At 29.3% G+C, this 18,335-nt stretch overlaps 2 protein-coding genes across 14 annotated transcripts in view; one reads left to right on the top strand and one right to left on the bottom strand.

The window, feature by feature from the left end:
* LOC113520793 (gamma-aminobutyric acid receptor subunit beta) overlaps positions 1 to 6,944 on the top strand; it is a 43,232-nt gene extending 36,288 nt beyond the window's left edge. For all 11 annotated transcript variants that reach the window (XM_031911420.2, XM_052896532.1, XM_031911421.2 and 8 more), the window contains one exon: positions 73 to 6,944. In XM_031911420.2, the coding sequence (XP_031767280.2) occupies positions 73 to 237 (165 nt within the window). In that variant the 3' untranslated portion in view covers positions 238 to 6,944. The remainder of the gene's footprint in view (positions 1 to 72) is intronic.
* A 206-nt stretch (positions 6,945 to 7,150) lies between these two features.
* LOC113520116 (UDP-N-acetylglucosamine--peptide N-acetylglucosaminyltransferase 110 kDa subunit-like) lies at positions 7,151 to 16,510 on the bottom strand. Of its 3 annotated transcripts, XM_026905384.3 has the most exons (9): positions 16,281 to 16,508; positions 15,628 to 16,194; positions 13,280 to 13,674; positions 11,661 to 12,895; positions 10,545 to 10,836; positions 9,872 to 10,052; positions 8,873 to 8,977; positions 8,122 to 8,297; positions 7,151 to 7,343 (listed from the first exon to the last, which is right to left on the bottom strand). In XM_026905384.3, exons 2-8 carry the CDS (start codon positions 15,738 to 15,740, stop codon positions 8,144 to 8,146), a joined length of 2,475 nt encoding a protein of 824 aa, XP_026761185.1. In that variant the 5' UTR covers positions 15,741 to 16,194; positions 16,281 to 16,508; the 3' UTR covers positions 7,151 to 7,343; positions 8,122 to 8,143. The 3 variants fall into 3 exon arrangements, with proteins under 3 accessions (XP_026761185.1, XP_031767343.1, XP_052752491.1); XM_031911483.2 differs by having other exon boundaries at positions 13,280 to 13,522; positions 15,628 to 16,510; XM_052896531.1 differs by lacking the exon at positions 8,122 to 8,297 and having other exon boundaries at positions 15,628 to 16,510.
* Between the last annotated feature and the right edge of the window lie 1,825 nt (positions 16,511 to 18,335).

Here is an 18,335-nt window from a genome sequence, read left to right as displayed (position 1 = left end):
TTTCTATATGTAAAAATTAAAATTGTTGAATGCTATCAATAAAATTAAACAATGTATTCATTAAACTTTCAGGACATAAGCAAACTTCTGGGTATGACGCCTTCGGACATCGACAAGTATTCGCGCGTCGTGTTCCCCGTTTGCTTCATCTGCTTCAATCTCATGTACTGGATCATCTACCTGCACGTATCCGACGTAGTGGCTGACGATCTGGTTCTTCTGGAAGAAGATAAATAGAGGGCGCTTTATAGAATCCACTTATTTTCTCACCAAAAATATTTAAATAATAATTTGAAACAGATTATGGAATCACTTAAAATATACTCAACAACATGTTGAAATCTATTTAGTCAGCAGTAGCATTACTTTTACTGTGTAGGTGACGTAGTGATACCTACATTATATTTCGGAATGAATTTGTAGATATTAACCGTAATGCCTAGATGTTAACTTTATAAATATGAAATGTAACATAATAGAAATGTAAATATTATAGATTTGAAAGATACGAGTATATTACGGGTGTCTTAATTTAAATTGAGACTAAATATTTTCTTGGAGTCTGAAGTAGAAAACAAAACGACTGATGTTTTTTATCATTTTTAAAATGGAGATAAATATTTGTTTTTATTAAATGGCGAATATAATTAGGTGGTAGTTTCTTCACTTAACTCCCAGTTCTTGATGATCTAACCACTTGTAAATATTAGCTTTCAATATGATAGCTGATAGATAGGTAGCTGTTTCGTAAAATGAAATCGAACTTGAAGTGTCCAATTGCCATTATATTGTTTTGAGTAGGTATGTCTTTACTTAGACTTACGTAAGTTATGTGTTTTGTATTTTAAATTTGATTAAAAATTGCAAGAGAACAAAATAAGTTTCAAATTATTATTTGTGTAGAAAAATGAGTGGATTTATTCTTAATAGATAATCTGATGCTCAACTTACTCTGCTTGAAGTAATAGAATTACTTTTGTAGAATTTTTGTATTTGTTAATAAAATGTGATTTGTTTATTCTTTGCTAATTCTATTGTTGTGATTAAAAGTCTTAGGTATTTTATTTTAACAGTAGTTGCTAACCATTGCAATTAACCCTGGACAATTTTTATTTATATACAGTAGCTTTATGTTTTGTAACTTGTAAAAATAATTGATGAATGTCTTTATGACTAATTTGCTTTTCATCAACAAACGCATGCTGAGTTCTGGACATTGGATTATACTTTATTTCGTACGTTTACAATATTTCAATCAAACAATTATTATTTAAAACAAAATTACGATGTCAGAAATCAACATTTCGTATGCTAATTAAGTTTCCTCGACACAATGTGATTCAGGTAAATATTCACGAATTGCTACAAATCTGTTTTGTAATATTATTTTTATTATAGCATCAAATCCACTAGTGGCATGCATGCGCGAAGTTGAAGTGTCAAAATTCTAAACCTCCAGCATGTATGTTCCTAACTTTATTATAAATATCCAATGTTTACATCAGAAAAAGCTTACAATTCATTCTTCTCATCTCTATTATGCCTTAATTATTAATAATAGAAACACCATGGCAGTAGATAGATTAAGCCTATATTAAGCCTAGTCCACTAAATTAGTAAGGTTACATTCATAATCACTACATTTTCTCTTTCAGTTTACTAACACGAAACAAAGAAATATTTACGTACGTAATATGCTTAAAATAAATTAGTCAAGGTGAAATTTTCTGAAAATTTGTCTAAATATAAACAAATAAACTACTAAAAAAAATCACTATAGTAACAGTAAGTAGCTGTAATGTGGATTTGCGTGTTTATTTGTAATGGTTAAAAAATTTCAAATGCTCAAAAAATAACATAAAAGAAATAAATACGAATGCCAGCAATTTTTGTAATAATGATTTGAGTAATTTGAGTATCTTGGGAAGTTAATTAGCTTGAATATCTAAATAAAATATTTATTTGTTTAAAATTATTCTTATGTAAAAATACACCGATATAGATAGTTAAAAAAAAACTTGATGACTTTGGCTAACTATTATAATAACTCTCGTTATCATTGTGATAATCACGTTTGTTTTAATGGTATAGATCAACCACGATAATTTATTACTGCAAACTGTTTTTATATAAAAATAATACAATATGTTCCTTTATTCTTTTATTATTGGCATTTGGATTTAAATAGATATATTAGTTCATCTAAATAAGCAATAACAAATTATAGAAAACAAAACATTGCCATAAAATGAGACACGTGATAATATAATATTTTTCTAAATGAAAACTTAACACATTTAGTTAATATAATATTGAACATATAGCTCTCTACAGAAATCATTCTAAACTCTGTATATTTGAAATAAAATTTATTCGTTTTTACAACCTTACAGTCGTGTTTGGTGGAATGCGACATAAAATTAACATAATAATGAAATAATTTATTGGATATTCGACATATTATTTTAAATTAGGTATATTAGTTACCTACATTTAGCATATTCCTACATGCAGTCATATGCATTAATTTAAGATAATGTTTTGCGAGTTTAGTTAGACGTCTGCACGTTTATAATATTTAATGTGATTGGGAAAAAACAAAATGCCTATAATCTACTAATTCACTTTCTTTCTTCTTCTCCGCATTAATGATCTGTTATTTGTGGTTGTGCACGTTTTGCTGTTATATTATAGCAGCAATTTAAACAGAAATAATGAATTGGATAATATTATTATTATTATCTACAAGATTACTTATTTTTTAAATTAAAACAAATTACTTTCTTGATAAAAAGTAGTAAGCAAACTACTTCAACATTATCAATGACATGGCATGTCGTTATCTCATAATACATAAAACACTAATCTGTATATATAGTTGACAAATAGAGGAATACTAGTATTTATTATTCAACACTTATGCCGTACGTTCTCAATTTAAGACCTATATGGTTTTAATGACAGTAAAAAAAGAACAGATCAATGGCCTTGCATTTAAAATTATTGTAGATAAATTTATAGAATTCATTGACCATTTCTACATTTGCTATCTTACATAGACTAGCCGCACCGTAGACCATGCAATGCGCTTTCCTAAATTAGTTCGATTTAGAAAAAATAGCTTTTTTAGCTAGCTCGTATTCTCTAAAGAAAGTCTTGTAGTTGAGATGCATAATATTGAGCATTAGAACGATGTTGTTAGAGTGGGAAAGTAATTCTAAAGCTCGCATTAATTGTGATTCGCTCACAAGATTTGTGAGTAAAGGATTAATTTTCCTTCTTTAACAACAAACACTTGCCCTCAGTTATCTGACAAGCAGGATTCCCTGTCTTCAGCTACGACCAACAAAATGTAGTTCGCGAATGGCGGGTTTCTTAAGGTTGGGAAAAAAAATAATAATTAACTTACAATTAACATCGTCAGTGACTCTTGGGTGCAATGAATGCTATACATATATTATATATATATAGCACTGCCGTGAAATCAAACAAAAAAGAATTAATTATACCATTGATATAAATTTAAGAAAACAATTACTATATAATATACGACGACGTTTTAATTTAAAATTCCGAAGAAAAAAAATAGCGTTTAGTGATAGATTTTATAAAAATGTTACAATTTACAAGTACAGCCTTATGGAACCTTTGTTATATAGGTAATTATTTGACTTTAGAATTATCCTTTATTCAAATGTAGCAACTAGAACATAAGTGATTTTGTATGAAGTATAAAAAAAAAACAATAATAAAAAGAACATTAAAATTACCAATGACTTTTATCAATGCTCATTTGTGAATACTTAATAATCATTCAATTATTAATTATTTAATTGAATTAACCGTATCTATGAATGAAGGATTTTCCTTGTTGTCATGTCTTAAATATTTATTTGTTGATTTTGCAAATGTAATTTTATTAGAATGTTACAAATCTCTTGATTCTGTCTTTCGGTATTATCAACTTAAGCTGATTCACGCCTAAAGCTACTATTTATTACAATTAATGTACATTGGAACCGTAATTAATATATTAGAGATAAACGAAATTAGATGTGTAAATTTTAGATGTCTTAAATTATTATAACGAATATTGTAACATATATTAATACTTTAAATTTATGTAATTATAGTAAATTGCACTCAGATATAAAGGCACTCCGTAATCTGTGTATTCACTTTTTATTTAATTGCAATTTATTATTATATTCTAATCTATTAGATAATATCGATAGATTAAGATTTAGGTTTTGCTGGTAGAGCGTTTGAATGTAGTTGTTATACTACGACGCAGCCTCGGCTTCGTCTCTCCGAAACGAAATTCTAAAATATTTGTCTAGTGATTAGTGACTAAGTACGAGACAAATAGCTCTAAGAAATATATCTTAGACAATTAATGGCATTCTAAGTATGCACATCCACTAAAATGTCACCGTTAAGATAGAGGGATAGGGTTGTAATGTATGAATCCGACGTTTACTTTCTAATATTGAATAATATGCTCACCAAATTAAGGCGTCAATAAATACAAAAATATGGCTACGATTTTAAGTCCAATTGTATCCATATGAGTAAATGTTATATAAGTAACTTACTTTGTATCTTTGTGTGATTTGATTTTATACATATATGTATTGTCACAAAGTTTACATTCATTACTTCTTAACAAGACAAGCGTTTTGTATTATGTAATTGTATGCATTTATTGACTATAATTAAAGTCGAAATAATAGAATAATTTATAAGTAGTAAATACATACATACTCATAAACAAATTAAAAGTGCACGACTATAATGATGCCTTAGACAACTTATGACAACAAAACCATCGCACACGTTATATTAATAGTAGTGCATCGTCGTCTGAAACTTAGCTTTAAAAGCCAACAGATTGACAGTATAAAAATAACTGCCGGATATCACCAATATTGCATCAGACTAATTACTAAAAGTTATTATCTCAGACTAATAAAAGTAAAAAATAATAGTTCAGAATAATAACTATAGGTACGAGATTAGTTTGGTAAAAGTAAATAGAGTCAGAAAATAATTTTATTTCTGTACAGTAATGTAACAAAATACTTATCTTCTAAATAAACGCTAGAAACCAGTTTTAACATTGTGAAAAGAATGAATGAAATATATACATTTTAAAACAGCACTTTTCTTAGATGTAACATTATATAAATAAATAACTTCTAGTACCCAAAGATCCTTTAATATAAATGTATAAAATTCTTATATACTATATATATTATACAACTACTGTGTCTAATTTTATCACTGAAATTTTATTTTCTTGCTCAATATTAAATAAAACATATTTTTAAATTTATGTACATCAATAAAAATTCTAATTGTACCTTGTCAAAAATTATTCAATATTATTAAATATATAAGTATTGAAATCGTCAATTTTAATGAGTTCGTCGTAAAATCTAATACGGATCATTACATCAAATTTATTTAAATGTGCTTAAATAAATTTAAAAAATATATATAAAATCATCTATTAATTTAAGATTATAATCCTAATAAATCATACACAGCTTAATTACATAAATTAACATTTATATAAGTTTAACTTATTCGGGTGATTATATTTTAAGCCAAATATGACTACCCTCACGCAATATTCTATACATCTAAAATTTTATGAATGTATTACTAGAAGATATAGAAATGACTGTTAAACATTAAGTTACATCAAATGGAAGAGTGTCTGCGATTTGATTGTTATTCTAAAGATATTTCAAATATAATATTATTACGAGTATTAATTACAATTATTGTCCAAAGTATGATGTCGTCTCCTTTCTAAAATTACCCTTTAATTATGAAAGTTATTAAAACCTATGTATTTATTATTTCGTCCCTGTGTTTCAATCATGGTAGTATGAACGTTGTAATGAAATTAGAATTTATTATGTTTCTATTTATCACTTAATAAACTATCTCACGGCAATATGACGGCATCAATATTTTATATGTAATTAGATTTAGTGTTTCTCTCCCATTTATTCTAACACCAACACACATATATCACTAAAACCTCCTTAAAAAATAAATGTCATGACTTCAAGCGTATTCGTATTCACTCATAAATTCGCAACGGAACATTACCAAGTAATAATTATTAGTAATCATATTGCTCACTTTAAACATTTAGAACAAAAATGGAGTGTCGTCTGAGTAATGATCACAAATTGTTCAATAAATTAGCACGACAACCTTATACTTAGTTTTGTAAGTAATAAAATAATATAATACTTGAAAGAAATGGCTCAAAAATAATATTTGGATTCGTTGTCATTAATAATAAAATTATAAACAATTTCGTAACTTCGTGCGCTTACAACCAATTTGTTACCTCAAAAATAATCACCAATTAAATCCAAATAATAGGATTATTGTAGCGTTATAGATAATTTACACAAATAGAATAATATGGTCGGTGTATTAGTAGATCCGATGTAGAGTAATAACAACTAATCTGATGAAGAAAAAACTTTTATTGAGACCTTAAAAATACTAGAAATTTAACAGTCATGACGTGCTGTGTTAAGAAAAACATACTAATGGATGTTGAAGTAGGTACACTATAAAATATGATAATAAAGTGAATTCTAAATATAAAAAAATTGAAGCAATACAATAGACCATAGCAGGAGACCCGAAGGAGATAGCCTGTGAACATATTATACGCTTTATAATTATGTAGATAAGCATAACCGAGTCAATATGATTTCATTTTTAAGGGAATATGTTATCGATTATATTTAAAAAATAGTGTTGTAAACTTATCGAAAATATATTTCGTGAAATCAGTTTTATATTATATTATTATTAGCTACACTGTAGTTATTTGTGTACTTATGAATGATTACTATTAATAATGTAAAAATGAAAAAGAAAAAATAAAATCATTTTTCAAGTAAACAATATCATTTTTGTATCATTTTTATTCATTAATTTAGGTCACCTAATCCTAATAATTACCCGTAATAACTCCATTGTGTTTATTAAATCTATCAATTTATTGAAGATCTCAAAATTCTATATTGAAATATGATGACCTATATAATAATTAGTCACAATAATTCCTATGCTCGTATTTCAGCTTAGAATGTATAAAGAGTAAAAGTATAAATGATTGTGTATAAGATTTTAATAACAGGATGCACAATTGTAAATTTAATTGTCAATAAAATGATATTTTATTATATTATTACACTATAACATACATTCCACATTCATTTATCGTTTAATTCTAGCAATTTCTCATGGACAGCTTTTGGACGGAGAGCTGTTGATATAATGGATTCGTCAAAGTCTTCAGGAATCTGCAACAAAAATATTATATAAACTGACTACTCTCTATAAAATAAAACAACATATTTTGGCGTTTTATCTACTTTAACTGAAATAATATTTATATGTAACAACAATTAATTTAAAATGATGATAAACGAAAATGTAATAATTAACCCATTTTGATTAAATTTAATATATAACAATAAAACAAAAAAAGTGAGCTTTCTATTTTTTGGCCCTTGGAACGCCCTAAATAATAAAAAGTAATTTTGTTTTATCATAATTGTATTCAATATTTCTATATCCACTTTCTACGATGGCGATAGTATTGTTATACAGATAAAGACATAGAAATAGAAAATATTGTCGCTGTAATTAGAAGAACTATTATTTTTTATTAATTCCGTATATGGCATACAAGCTGACGGTCCACTTGATAGAAAGTGGTAACCGTCGCCTATAAACATGTACATAGCATACTGTTTCGCCCATGATACCCCCTCCCATGAGAGGACTCAAATGTTATTCCTCTGTAACCTGTAAATTGACAGCTATATGCTACCATATGGCACCTTTCAAATAAAAACACAGCCACGCAAACACAACCGTTTCACGGTAGAAACACAAATGGGACAGTGGGGCCCAAGCAAACTACTTTTGTACAAAGTTTCTCTTTGGTAAATAGGAAGATACTTTTACAAATATCGACATAATGGAACATTTCTACAGAATTCTATAACAGTTTGATTCAGAAATTTCACATTGAAATTATCCTACAAATCATCCTTAAATAAAACACATACTCACAATTATTCATTTAGTTCCGACCTCAAGAAACTTTTATATGGTCAGGTTTTTCTCCATTTTTGTATCGACACCACATTTTTTCGTACAATATTTCCAAATTTCGAACGTAATGTTCACAATCAAACAGCGTACTTTCCAAGCGAGCTTTTGAAATTTTGGCCCTAATATATCTTCGACTGTTGATAAAAATATTAAACTGTGAATCTATTAATAATCAGTAGGATCACTTGAAACGGCATTACCATATACCATAATAGCCATTAACTACCCACTACTGAACATAGGCTACCTTATTGAAGGGACGTACCATTAGATGCCACGCTTGGCAGGCAAATTGGAAGCCACAGTTAGGCTTTGGTGGCATTTTAATAGGGATCATACTGTCCATCTCTCGGCCGTTAAATTTCCTTAGTCTCCTCTTACGACACCCACGAGAAAGGAAGGGGTGGTCCAGTCTATGCCGGGAACACACGGCAATTTGTCTTAGTATCCTATAATACAGCTATATCTCATGTTTTAAATTGAAACACAGGGGCAGAGGTTTGGTAACAAAAATTAGTAAAATAAGTTATGTACAAAACTAGCTTTGATTTTTTTTTCCATAATCATCTAGCATGCTTTTGTTTTATTTTTCATTGTTTTTATCAAAGCATGTCTTTGATAAAAACAGTGAAAAATTACAAAAAAAAAAAGAAAAAGGGCACAATGCAGCACTTACTATTCTTATACTACTATTAAATGCAAAACTTACTATTCTGTATTCGTTCCAAGCTTAATAGCTATATTTTCGTAGTCTTGTCTATTTCCTGCTATAAGTTCCGAGCAACCCAGTGTTTTTAATTGAGATGCTGCAACTCTGTAATTAATGAGGACAGTTAAAAAAATGACAAGAGGGATATCCGAAATACCTATTAAAAAAAACTAACCATTGTTAATAAAAGGATAACCTTTATTTTTTTACTTTGGCAACCTATTAATCATTCCATTGTTAGACTTGGGCCTCTTTCCATTAGAGAATGATTTTAGGCTATTATTACTATGCTGAACATACGCAAAACAACATTTCCGCACAATTTTCATGAATATGTCTACTTATATTTGTCTTGGTAGTTTCTTCAATATTACTTACTAGCTTTTACCTGCGACTTCGTCCGTGTTACTGGATGCATACTTACTGGCCAAATAAAAAATAGCATATATCCTTTTATAACCCATATAGTAGCTGTATACTAAATTTCATAATGATTAGTTAAGCCGTTGAGATGCTATAAGATAACAAACAAACAAATTCACTTTCACATTTATAATATTCATTCATACCAGCCGTTAATTATCCAATGAATATAGGTCTTCCCCATAAAAGGAATTATACCAGTAGTTGCCACGCTTGTCAGGCAGGTTGGGAAGCACAATTATGCTTTTGGTGACGTTTTAAGAGAAATACTGCCGCTTACCCTCTATCATTAAATACTTTTAGTTACCTCTTACGACAGCTACGGAAAAGGACGGACTCTTTCCATGCGGGATTACACAGCAAGCAAGAAAGGATTTATACATACATACATACATACATATCTGTCACGCTTGTCTTCTATTAGGGTAGGCAGAGACAATGGAACGCCAAATGCTTCGATTCAAACAAACAAGAAAGGATTAATTACACGAAAAATACTTTCATAGCCCTAAATGGTAGATTTAAACAAATTTATTTCCACTTTTATGATATTTCAAAATGTTCAAATGATTTTACCTAGACGCTAATGTTTCACCAGGTAGAGTAACAACGGGAGTACCAGCCCATAAAACATCCATAGCAGTTGTATGGCCATTACAAAGAGGGGTATCTAAACAGATATCAGCTAATTGGCCCCTACGTACGTGTTCTTCTTTACATGCAATTTTGGAAAACACAATCCTATCTGGCGATAATCCTGTAACGTGAATAGTTAGAAACATCATCAATAATTTTAATTACAAAAAACATAACTTATATAAGGTATAACGATATATACAGTATAGAAACTAAATATTTTTTTCTGAAAAAAAAATTAAGGTTGAAAACAGTCACGTAGCATAACACCATTGATAATGATGATGATAACAGCCATTAACTGTTCATTGCTGAATATAGATGTCCCCCTTTATGGGTTTTACCAGTAGTTACTACGTTTGGTAGGCGGATTGGCGGTCGCAGTTAAGCTTTGGTAATATTTTAAGAGGGATGCTGCTGCCCATTCCTCGACTATTACATGCCCTTAGTCACCTTTTATGAAATTTACAGTAAAGGAAGAGATGACCTACTCTATACCGGGACCATACAGCTAATGATATTATTATTTATTTAATGTTCATTTCTCGTTATGTAGGATTTTTTTTTTGTAAATTTTTACTAAATTTACTAATTTTACACTTATATTTTTTACCTAAGTTCTGAGCATAATTGCGTATATTTGGCTCTCCGGCAGCTGGAAAACTCAACAACCATAAAACACTATTTGGTACTTGATTCAAAATACGGATCCATGTCTCCATTACAAATGGATCTATTTTATATAATTGATTAAAATTACAATAGACAATAGCATCATTTGGAAGACCGTATTGTTTTCTTGAAGTGAAAATAATATCATTGAATGCTTCTTCGCCTGATGCTACCTTTTTGTTTGTATAATTTATTGATATACCATTATTTATAGGTATTCCACTCACTAAGACCTGAAACAAAAAAAAAACAAAAGTATATTATATATATTACAAAAAGTATAGTTAAACAACATATCGCTACAATAACTTCAGATGTAATTTAAGTGGCACGCATAATGATAGTAGAATTAAACAAAATAGTTCTAATCTAACTAACCATTAACATGTATCTTAATGGTTATTTATTTATTTTTTATTAACAGTTACGCTATTTTGTTTAATTCTGCTACCATTAGTATGCCTTCGACTGCCAAAATTCGATGAATGACTATTACTATTGTTAATAGAAGTTCTACAACCTTCCATATTAGTCATCAACCTCCGATTGCTATTCAGTCCATGCACGTAAAGTAACACGTAGTTCAGTAATATATATATATATATATATATATATATTGCTTATTGATGATTTGTATATCAGTAATATCAATTAACAGTGTAATATGTAGATGATACCAATCTTATCTTACTATTATATAAGTATATTACGTTATCTCACTAATATAATTAAATTGTAAATTACTAAACGATATCTGAATATTGGAGATATTTGAAATATATATATATATATTAAAGGGCCTTAAGAAGACAGTAAAATCGAAAATAATAACTTTTAGAATTTTTATCTGTCTGACAAATAAAAATTATATTCTGGCATTACATTTATCACCGGACCAAATTAGAGGTGATTTTACAATTGTCTGGAGGTTAAATTTAAAATCTAGTACATGTTTTAAATTGTATAAAAGTGATCTATTTAATTTATTTGTCTACTTTGAAAACCTAGGCATATTAAGTTGCGGGCGAAAATTTATTGAAAATAAAATTAGTAATACCTGAACTCTCCTGGAATTTGTCGTTATTTCTGTAACGTAGTTCGGAATGTCTATAATTCTTTTTGTTATTTCTATTTTTTCACAGTTTTCAAATTTAATAGTTTCTATATATTTATCTACTTTAAAAGTATTTTCAATATCAACATTTTCCGATGAGTTAATAATAGCATCATTAACCTCATTTTTAGTTTCAATATTAGTTTTAACTTTGTACTGATTCTTCAAATGTGGAAACATTTGTCTATGATCACCAATAAAATAGGTGTGAGGCATAAATGCAAGTTTTTCACTAAAGTCGCACGTTGAAGATAAAGGAGAAGATATTTCATCAGTTATGATATAATCCATATAATCTGCACCACTAGTACCTGGATATCCAAGCCACATGACCTGCACAGGCGCTGGCTTCAAAGCAAAAATTTCATTTCTCGCACCTTTCGTATACCCATTCATATTAACTAAAATATGTATTCCATCATAATATATTTTTCTAGCCGCTTCAATATTACAAGTAATCTTAGATAAATCAATAAAATGTTCAGCTTCTTTTATTATTTTACTACGGAATGTGGTTCCATCGTTTGGATTTAAAGCATAACAATATACTTCTATTTTGGAGTGATCATGCAATCCTGGAATAGATTGCATCAAATGCGATGTAGGGTGATTACCAAAATCACTACTAACGTAACCAATGCGTATTCGATCAATCGATTTGCAGTTGTGATTGAAAACAACTTTTGTCAACATTCTAACCTTCTCAGAATACAAATTAGCATGTCGTATTGCAATTTCCTTTCTCACTTTGTTCGGTAAAGGGTAGAGTATAGAATGATGTGGGTGTACTGAAGTTAATTTTTCACTTTTCAGTTGGTCTGTTACTATCATAACAATGTTACACATTCTTTCATGATAATCATCCCAATCACATATAATTTGTAAACAATGAACTAAATTACAGTATGCGTCAGGAAAGTCTGGTTTATATCGCAATGCATTTTTGTAAAATTCTATAGCTTCAGTAATATTTCCCATATCCTTATAGATACTGGCCAGATTGCAATGGGCATCGGCAAATGATGGGTTTATTTCAATAGCCTTTTTAAAACAAACAAGAGCTCCAGTGATGTCTTGTAATTCTCTAAAAGTGTTTCCCATATTACTGTAAGCGTCTGCGAACTTTGGCTGAATATTTATAGCTTGTCTGTAATGCATCAACGCTTCGTGGAGTTTCCCTGTAATTGTAATGTTATAAAGATTGTAAAACTGAAATTAGCTTATAAATTTTCAAATAGGTTACTCATTGCCCGCAATGTTTGTTTACATTAAACATTTTAGCTACTCGTTAAATAGGAATAAGTAGTACCTGTAATTAGCAATTTCTAGTCGCTAATTGTTATAATTACAAACCAATGTTTATTAGTAGAATTGTAATTGTATGCTAATAATCTTACTTATGAAAAATGTACTTAATGTTTAAAAATAAGGATATACCTAAATTTAAAAACCAACCCTATTATAATTTAAAAACAAAATCAATAACAAATCAAAGATATTTAAATATTTGTCATCTGAAATTGTAATACGTGTAAACAGAATCTGAAATATATTTTACAAACCTTGATGTTGCAAAAGCGATGCTAAATTACTGTGAGTTGCTGCGAAATTGGGGAACACTTCTAAAGCTTTCATATATAATGTTGTAGCCTCTTCGATTTTTCCTTGTTCCCTTTTTACGTTACCGAGATTATTGAGAGTATCAACATGGGACGGACATAAGCGTAGTGCTTTATTATAGCACTCCTCGGCTTCGGATACAAGGCCTTTCTCTTTGAGTGCATTAGCTAGATTGCAGTAGGCATCTGGGAAATTAGGCTGTAGTTCTATAGCATGTTTGTATGTATCTATAGCTAAATCTAATAAGCCTTGTTTGTAGTATAGGCAAGCTAGGTTTCCATGTATAATGCCATTGTTAGATGTAACTTTTAATGATTGAAGGTATACTGCTACCGCACTGTAAAAATAGTTACACGTATTATTACATTGCATATTATAAACAACATAATTATAATATATATATATATATATATATATATATATATATTAAGTTTTTAATATTATGCACGTAGTAATTTGTAGGTGTAAAATATATTGTTATTATACTTTCTTTGTATGTTAATAATATAAAATATACTCTTAATAATAAAAGTTACAAGAAAAAAAAGTGGCAACGAACTGGACATCCAAATTCAAATCGAATAATCATATTTAAATAATGCAAACTTACAAGATATATATAATAGTATCACGTGCAAAATCATTTAGTTCTATTAATAAAGGCCGTAATATCAACTTAGACAAGTGTTAATACACTCAAAACTAATGGGGAAAAGTTCCTAACAGCCAATCAAAAAGAGTGTAATGACCCTAACTAAACAACTTTAAATATACCAGTAGAAGACGATAGATTCAGATGTAATGTTAATAACATTTATTCTGAATAAACTAATTTTTTTACACATTGATAAACATAAATAAATATTTTATCCAAATAGTAATTGCTTATAATTTAATATACTCATATATATGAAAGTTTGTGAACATTGATGAGTTAGTGTGTAATTAATAATGTTAATAAATTGCAGAAATTGATAGTTCTGTTTTACATAACAATCTACAATAGCACAAGTAGATATAGATACATTATTTCTCTATTATTGACATAATAGAGCACTTAGATCACTCTCAACATAATAAGCCAATATTGTAACATAATGGTGTCTTTCACAGAGAATCAAAATCATCACGGTTGAATCTGAGCCAAAGTGATCAATATTTATATGGATATATCCACTGTGAAAGATATCATAGTAAGCACATAATCTAGTTTAACTATAATTTTCTAAATAGATTTAATTAAAATGGCATCGTACCGATAATTTTCCACACAGCTTGCTTTTACATTAATTACATTACGTAAACGAAACATTCAGCAAGCTCTCTAATTAATTATATATTTGTTATAATTAATTATTTATAGCTATGATTTCCGAACATTCACATTAATATTAATATTTCTATTTTTTTCTTATTTGTCCATAATATTATTTAATCACTCGTAGTATAACATTTTTTAATACTATATTTAGATAATATACCAACAAATACAGGTCATCAGGTAGGCCGTATGCTTGTTTGCCACCTCAGTGGTATAAAAAGAATCTTTTAATAGAGTAATTTGTTTATTGTTTTTTTTTTTTTTGTTACTACTTATAAACTAAGAACTTATAAACGTATGTAGAGAAATACAATCGCAATTCTCAATTAATTTTTTGTAATTTTATATTATTACTATATTACTTAAGTATGATATTATTTTATTACTATTCACATAGTGTTCTATTTTATTTCTTGTGCTGATTTACATAACTACTTATCTGAAGAAGTATATTTATACAATTCAGATTATATTGTTTGGAATAATTGCAGCCGCGTTTTTCTAAGTCCTAAATTTTATATTTTTATACTATTTTTTTTTTGTAGCATTTAATGTGAAATAATCAAAATAAATACCTGCAAAAATTGAATTTTTTTACTTAAATTTTGGATTTGTTAGTAATATATAATAAGAGACCTAGATTTTTGCAAAAAATCAAAGTTATTTTGTTAAAGTAAAATCTTTAACATAAATATAGGCTATACATATTCTGAACGCATTCTATTAAATATAGGGGTTATTTTTATTAGGATACGTTTGATGGGAACAGCCAACAAGATGATGGCCTACCTCATAATAAATGATAACCGTGACCTAGGGATATAATCAAAAAAATATCATTGTTTCAATTAAAATATATTTAATAATGTAATAATAATATTTATATAAAAAAAATATACGAATAAATATATAATTAATTAGAATACTCATAAATTCTTTAATAAAATTAATAAATTATGAAGTACTAACCGCTTAATTTTATTTTTGAACCAAGTGATGCATCCATTCGAAAATTCTGTCGCTGTGAGCTTCGGCGGGGCGATGTTGATGACCGTATACACGACGATGCATTGGTAATCCATAATAAGGGCATGTCCTCAGAGAGAGCAAGGTTGTACTACCGGTGCGGACAACAGACGCGTTGTGAGCATCACGGATGACGCGCCCACGCCGCTTGCCAACTTCCCCGCTGCGACGCTGCGTCGACGCAAACTGCGGCCTTCGTGTACCCGCACGCTTATACGATCAGATCGTGGGCATATTTCACACAATCTATTAGCGACGCGAATACCATACGTACACGCCATCTAGCCGCCTTGATGTTATATTTACAGTATCACCAGCATGGTCTCGATCTGGAGGTTCACTCGATTAGACACTAAAATTTAAATGGTGCTACTCTGAAATTGACCGAATACGTATGTAAGTTATTGAGAACAATCAGCTGTTCATACGAATCAGCTGATACTTTCGGTTATCGGTTCTATTGTTTACACCGTCGGCGAACTGTCACGCGGCAGATCTTAAGCATGGACTCTGAGAAATTAAAATGAATTAATTGAATAATGTGATATATTTTAAACGGCCATTTAATATTTATATGTGGCTATAAAAATATGTACATGCGGCGGTACGATAATATCGATTTATGTAGGAGGGCGGCAAGAGACGGCGGCGGCGTGGCGACGCTACGGATGCCCAACGCGACTGCCGCTGCTCTGGGCATACCCACTGGATAACGACATGCCATCTTAGTCATTCCATGCTAAACTGTTACTAAAACAAACTTTGCGCAACGTTACTTTTTTACACATACTTCGTTAAGGGATTATTAGGGAATACGACTTGTTACATCCCTGTTAAGATCCGAGGTGCTCCCAGCCTCTGCAATGTCCTACTGACCTATTTTTGGACAATATTACACAGTTTAATTAGTTACGTACATATATTAGTATGCTACGTGATGAAAATTCTAATAAATGTCGTCCGGGTCCTCTTAACTTATTATATGTTAAATGTTGATAATATATTTAACTTGAACTGTATTTATTTAGTTATAAAGCTGTTAAAATATAGTTAAATATACAAGACAATTGTCGGTACCTAAATGGTACCTTTCTGCGAGTGGGAAAAACAAGACGATCAGATCAATGTTCATTGGATACAATTAAGTGCCTAATACCAGTGAGAGTCTTTGAACAAAAGACGCCTACAAACACTGGTAAATTTGTCCCTTTAGTATTATTATCGTGAAGCAACTGGGCTGGCATGGTTTTGTTTGTGACTGAAGTCGAATTAAGGCAGTAAAGGCAGTGTTACTTTTACAGAGATTTATGTATATTATTTTACTTAACATTTATTTAAAAGATCATAGACGTATCTTTAGACGATAGTTATCACTTTTTATTTATCTATTTGTACTTACAAGTTGCATAGAAAACAAAAAAGTATACAGTACTAATTTATCAATGCAATATACCATAGAAATAGGTCGTAAATGTCTTGCGGCAACACTAATGGCCTATAAATTATAATACTCCCAAATTGTAGCTTTAACTGGGCTAATTCAGAAATACCCAAACATGTGACATCTACATTTTCAATGTTAAAAGCTAATTTTGTCTCTACTCTTGTCGCTCACTTGCCAACTTTCATACGATTTTGACAGATACGTAAGTAGTTATAATTAAATTCAAGAAGCACTGCCAAGGACTCGCGATTCAATATGCGTGCAATGGTACTATCTTCCGTGTTGCACATATACAAGCAGATTCGGTTGGGCAACAACATCGAGCTACTGCCGTATATTTATAAATTTTATCTGCATTTCATCTTAATTTATCCAAACTCTACAAGTGTGGCCCCATTTGAAGTAGATACATTACTTTATTTATAAAAAAAAATATGGTCAATATTGTAATTTGGCATTCTGCCTAAACTAATCTAAAACATCAGCACATTTAAATTAAGTATCGATTGATAATTCTGATCGTTATATAGCAATCGAATTGCTCTGATGGCCTGCTTATTTTTCTCTTGCGTATAATTTACATAATATATTAAAATGCTGGAATCGATCCAGAAATTGTTTATTTAATGTTATAAGACTATCGATTTCTTCTTCTTACTAACAAATTTTCGATTGAGATCTATAAATTGCTATGAATTTAATTTAATTCATATATTACTCCACAACTTTCTTAAAATTTCATACTGTTGGTTTTTCATTAATAAAGTGTTAGTATTTTTAGGGTAATAAAATATATATTATATTCTTTTGGTAAAATCAAAACAAAATTTGCTACATCAATAGACCATGCCCTAAATTAACACAGAATGCTTTCTTAACCCTTTTAACACGAGTAAAGCCAAAGAATTAAATTATTAAATTTTATCTACTTTACCTTTTGAATGAAATTCAAAATGGCTTTTTATAAACACATTTGAGTATAAGCCAACGCCATTTATAATTCTCGTACAGTGAGAAATATAAATTTTAAAATGTTTTATAGGTCATGATCAGTTCCATGATGTACCGTCGAGGATTGCTGAAACGTCTTAAAATATATATATTATTTTGACAACACACAGTTGCTATTTTAATGTTATTTTGACAGCCCAATTCAATAATGACCCAACTCTAACTTTTGTGTGTATATTTATGTCTATGTATTACA

This window comes from Galleria mellonella, unplaced genomic scaffold (genome assembly GCF_026898425.1).
Source record: "Galleria mellonella isolate WM207_F2 unplaced genomic scaffold, CSIRO_AGI_GalMel_v1 utg33, whole genome shotgun sequence".
NCBI classification, from domain to species: domain Eukaryota; kingdom Metazoa; phylum Arthropoda; class Insecta; order Lepidoptera; family Pyralidae; genus Galleria; species Galleria mellonella.
This window is presented reverse-complemented; position numbering and strand designations above follow the sequence as displayed.

Bases quoted from the DNA above. Each gene is read 5' to 3' on its own strand.
- LOC113520116 (XM_026905384.3), bottom strand. From the start codon at position 15,740: ATGGATTACCAATGCATCGTCGTGTATACGGTCATCAACATCGCCCCG. The intron at 13,675-15,627 runs GTTAGTACTTCA...CTATTTTTACAG, and splicing joins TTCAAAAATAAAATTAAGCG to TGCGGTAGCAGTATACCTTC. The intron at 8,298-8,872 runs GTAAGTTTTGCA...TTTTATCAACAG, and splicing joins CTTGGAACGAATACAGAATA to TCGAAGATATATTAGGGCCA.